We start from the raw sequence: 5176 nt of genomic DNA on the forward strand, positions 1-5176 counted from the left end.
ATTTTCTTTGCTTTGGTAACTTTATGCTGCTACAATTTTCCCATCCCATGGAGGGCATCTGTGGCTTTTACAGATGGAACAACTTAAAATCGCACGGTATTGGTATGTGGCTCATTCCCTTGAACAGATGGTTAATATGCATAACATCACTGTGAAACTTGAGATGTGTAGAGTAGCCATTAACCCTCTAGTAATTTTACATTTAGCCAAATAACACTTGTGAAAAATAGAATAGCCACTAATATCCTCTGTAATGTGAAATTAAACCAAAAAGAAATAAAAAAGCCACGCTGTAATTTTATACTATCATTTTTTTCTCATAAAAATTAGGGATTTTAATATTAGGGTAACGTTCACTGCAGAGTTACCAAACACTTTCATAATCTTATTGAGCTAGGTACACTATCTATCGTGTTAATTGACTCACTAAAGTTATAAAAATGGTTTTTTTTGCACCTTTTTGTTTATATTCTTCAGTTAAAAGAAACAGAATTCATGGCATGGAAGTGGCACAATATACTTGAGAGGGCAGTCAATATAAAAGAAACATATTAAGTCAATGAATTCCAAGAAGATTGTTCAGTGACAATCTACTATTTTTTGTATATTTATTTTTTGGGGAGTGGAATCCCTGCAACAAAGTATGAAACAAGTGAAAGAGCTCGATCAGGTCGGTAACTTGGCACTTCATGACCGGCACCTCTAACTGTTACAAATGTCAAATTATCTATGTACTCTTGAACATAGCCACCAACCTGATTACAAAAATCAAAAGCAAAAAAAATTTAATGTATATGATCATAAGTTAAGAATATAATTACAATTTAAAAAAATAAGACTCTTAGCAGCTGGATCTCATAAAACCAAAGCCAATTTAGTGAAGTAAAAGTATTGGTGGAACGATCTTATACTGACCTCCCTATCGCGATACCAGGCACGCCAAGAATTTAAAGTTGTAATATTCATCACTTCTAAGGAGTATTGCGTACTGGTCACAGGGACTCTTCCATCTGTATCACCACTGTTGATAAAATGTGACACTAGGGTTATTTTTCAAGCAGCAAGGTAAAAAGTAGAGGGGATTTTATAAATTTTAACAGGTTAATCTTGATAATGAGTGAATTTTACAACAAAGACTAGGGCAGAAAAGTGCACGGAACAATAGTTCTACAAATATATGGAGCAGAAATGAAAACTTAAAAAGGTTATGAATTTAGCAAACTTGAGGGGCTCTATTAGGATAATTATGATAGTGATGCTCTAAGTAAAGGGTTATATTGTTAAAAGTTATCTTGTGAATTATAGAAGTTTATTTAACAAGGTGCAATTAATGTGTCCAACTTAGTTATTTAACAGTAACAGTAATCAAAATCCACAACTAAATGCATTTTAGAGGCCAGCGGCCTTTAGCCCTGCTCAAGTAAGTAGGTTAAGAGCCTTCTCACCGATACTTCTCCAGCTCTTCCATATGGGAGGAAGCTAGCTCTCCCTATAGTTTTTTCTTCTAGGACCAATTTTCTCTCCTAGAATTTCCGAGGGAAAAAAAATTTCCATCTCTTTTAAATTATTCTAGCAAGTGTTTTCTCCTTCCGTAAGAATTTCTTGTGATTTTTTTTTGTTATTTTTCTTGTTAGATATGAGATTTCTTGCATTTGTTTTTTCAATCTAGAATACTTCGAATCTGTTTTGTCATGTATCAATTGATTTTTCTCTCACTTGGAACAGTTACATGTGAGAGCTGGATGTTAAAAGCATACATATTATCTATTGGGCTGCAACACTTCATCTGAAGATAGAACATATTTTAGAGTTTTGTTATGCAATATTTGATGAGTTTTTCAAGTATGCTATATCCATTGATTTTTCAGATTTGCTTGTATCTCTTCCATGTTAATAATATATTTTCTGCCATTATAAAATTATGCTGCTTACCAAAAAAAAAAAAAAAAGGAAAACCAACGGTGGATGTATGGTTTTGATTTTTGATACATGATTTGGCCATTTGGGGCCACTAAGTAAATTAAACAAAAAAATGGTGTTCACGGTAAAAGATAGAAAGCAATCAAACTTTTTAAGGTTTTACGTCTGTCATTTTAAAAATTTTTCTATGCCTATTATTTTCCTTAATTTATGAGATGCCCTTTATAGAATGCACATATAATAGTTATAGAATGATGGACAAATTACCTAAATATCCACACACGAATTTCCTTCTCCATTAACTCTTTAAGAAAAGGAAGAACAGTTGATTGTCTATCTTCCCACTCTTCAAGAACGTCACTGCAAGTTTTTATCAATTCGGTTAGTAGAAAAACTAGGAATTCCCAATTTTTTTTTTTGGTTTTAAAAGATGCATTAGTCAAAAGAGAAGGAAGGGGAGCAAAAAACCTGCATGGTTGCCAATCGTAGTGTAATTTGGTTACATTAGCATGAATTGCCTCTTGTACTTCAGGAAGATTAAAGTATGAATAAACATAATATCCACTGCATGGATCGATCTCCATTATCTGCATATCACATTGCCAAAATTAAGATGTTGAAATATTTTGTGAAATGAATTTTTTGTTAACCAGCAATAATTTCAAAAAGCCCTAAATGTTTTCCCCTTCTTTTTTTTTAAAGGAATTTATGACTACTTAACAACATATCACTAGGCTAAGAACCTTCCACGCACAAATTCAAAGAAATTAAGAACCAATATATTGACTTCTAAAGCTTAAAACCTTTGAGCACTGAATGTTTTTCGACATAATGATATTCCTTTTCTCAAAAAGAAAATCCACATAAAATGACAAGACTGCCCCTCCCAAGTGGATCTGTGATGATATTTAGTTTGACTTGAGAAGGACAATAGTGGAATTTGAAAAAATTTCAGTGGCATTATACTTTCAGTTTTGGCAATAACACCAACCAATTTTTAGATGCAACTAAAGTGATTCAGAAAATCCCCTAACGAATTGTGTTGTATACTATCGTCGAATTACTTCCAAAGAAAGTGTCATAAAAGTGTCAAAAGTACTATCGGATGTGCTAATACCAAAAATAGAGGAACACTTACTGAAAACCTCTTAGGGATGCTGGTCACATTGCCATCAAAGCACAGAGGATAATAGATATTGTAGATGTCAATATCTCCTACCATGTTGCCAGCTTCATCAAGGGCACTATTGCACTCATCAGATCTTTGGGCATCCAATGAGAAATTACAGTATTTGTGAATTTTTCTTGAAGATTCAAGGGAAGTCAAAGCATGGCTTGCCCAGTAATCAATCATGCCTATGGAATCTGTCTCTTGATTGATAACTGCATTTCCAATCTGCATTTTCGCGCAATAGATTAACTTTAATTTACATATGAAAGCTCTTTCATATTCAATAATTATATGTAATTATTCACAGCAGTCATGACATTCACGAGTTGGGATATGATTGCCTAACCACTCGCCTATTTAAAGAACCAAATTTATGAAACCCAAGTTGATGAGGTTAAGTTAGAAAATTATGAGATTTCTTAGTGTCCGTTTCCTAAATGATTTTGAACACCTAATGTTCAACTTTTGATTTGATAGAAGTTACAGTTTTATGTTCTCAATTGCTAAAAATTGGAAGCAGCAAAGGGAGTGATTTGGATTTTTATCCTAATTTTTAGAAACTGAGGTAACTGAGAACAACCTCTTTATACAATTTATAAACTCTATGATTTAAGGAAAAAATATTCAAAACAGTAAAGACTGCCTCAGGATGATTGATAAACAAGTGGAAGGGAAAATTTTGGGCCCTGGAATATTCTTAATATGTTCCACGTTACAAGGATTCTTTATACTCCAAACTGTAATCATGTCCCAACATTGAGGAGTAAGACGAAAACTCCTTTTTCTTTCTCGATAACAATCAAGTTTCAACCAACGATGGAAGTAGAGGAACGTACCAGAATTCCTTTGAGATTAATGATTGTCTTGTTGGCCTTCTTGTTGTGATAAACAATATTATGTGCTAATTGAGGTACATAATGACCAGCATAGCTCTCTCCAGCAATATAAAAATCTCTATTTTTGTACTCGGGAAACCTCTCAAGCCAATTTAGTAAGAATATGTAATTGTCCGCAGCAGTTTTTCTATCCCCACCCTTCACAAAATCCGACGTTGTGTTGGAGTATGAAAATCCAACCCCTGCTGGAGATTCTAGGAACAGAACGTTGGCAACTGTTGGGAGAACAAAATAATTGAAAAATTATAAAGTACCTAAACATTAATATCTTTCATTTAAAAGGCAAAAGAAGACATTTCTAGTAAAATTTCAAGAGAAGATTGCACACCATGATTCCAGGCATATTGATTCTTGTACAGTGTTTTGCCATCGCTACCAACCCTGAATGGTCCAAGTTCTTGCATTGCTCCAAAGCCAAGTGAAGAACAACCAGGACCTGTTTTGAAAGTGACAAATTGGGAAAATGACATAAAAATCTGCGCCATATATTGTGAACAAGCAAGTTCACAAAGTAAACATGGTCCTTACTCCATATCCATTAGACTGACTAGTGAGCAGACAGGAAAAACACCCAAGAAGATGGAAGTATAGAGTAAGCATATACAAATACCTCCATTCAGCCAAAGGAGAAGGGGCAAATCCTGAGCTTTCTTGGGATCCTGTGCTTCAGTGAAGTAATAATAGAAGGCACGGCCAGCAGTGGCATTGATAGTGATATATCCACCATACTGTTTGAAATTAACAGGGGGTTGTCCGGGCAATTCCTGAATGATATCTTTCTCTTTCAGCCCATCTTGGATAGGCTCAGGTAGATTCTCAAATGTTGTGAAGTGGGATTTGTCAATGTCAGAATTAGGCTTCAAGTTAGCCCTAAAAAGTTGATGATGAGCTTCACTATGGCTTTTTCCAAGGGTCTTGACAACCAGAGATGAAAGCAAGAGAGCTGAGAGAGCTGAGAGAAGAAGAATTTGGGCTTTCTTGATCTCCATCTTTAAAGTGTTCTTGCTTTCTGAACTGTGCTCTACTTTGGAGCCTGAACGTTGTTATATATAAGAAAATTAAGAGGGTGCTTAAGAACATTCAAGCATAACAAGCATATGGAAGTTATGTTATGTATGACGTTATGCCATTATGTGCCACAAGCAAAATCTTCACGGTTTGGAGCCTTGGACTGATTGGAAAATTGTTT

At 34.5% G+C, this 5176-nt stretch overlaps 1 protein-coding gene across 1 annotated transcript; it reads right to left on the reverse strand.

Annotated features, from left to right (window-relative positions):
• Positions 1–608: 608 nt before the first annotated feature.
• Positions 609–4706, reverse strand: LOC113759598 (serine carboxypeptidase-like 40). Its single transcript, XM_027302176.1, has 8 exons — positions 4598–4706; positions 4316–4423; positions 3928–4202; positions 3059–3316; positions 2389–2507; positions 2188–2280; positions 916–1021; positions 609–755 (listed from the first exon to the last, which is right to left on the reverse strand). Exons 2-8 carry the CDS (start codon positions 4389–4391, stop codon positions 609–611), a joined length of 1074 nt encoding a protein of 357 aa, XP_027157977.1. The 5' UTR covers positions 4392–4423; positions 4598–4706.
• Positions 4707–5176: the final 470 nt, after the last annotated feature.

This window comes from Coffea eugenioides, chromosome 2, assembly GCF_003713205.1.
Source record: "Coffea eugenioides isolate CCC68of chromosome 2, Ceug_1.0, whole genome shotgun sequence".
Taxonomy (NCBI): domain Eukaryota; kingdom Viridiplantae; phylum Streptophyta; class Magnoliopsida; order Gentianales; family Rubiaceae; genus Coffea; species Coffea eugenioides.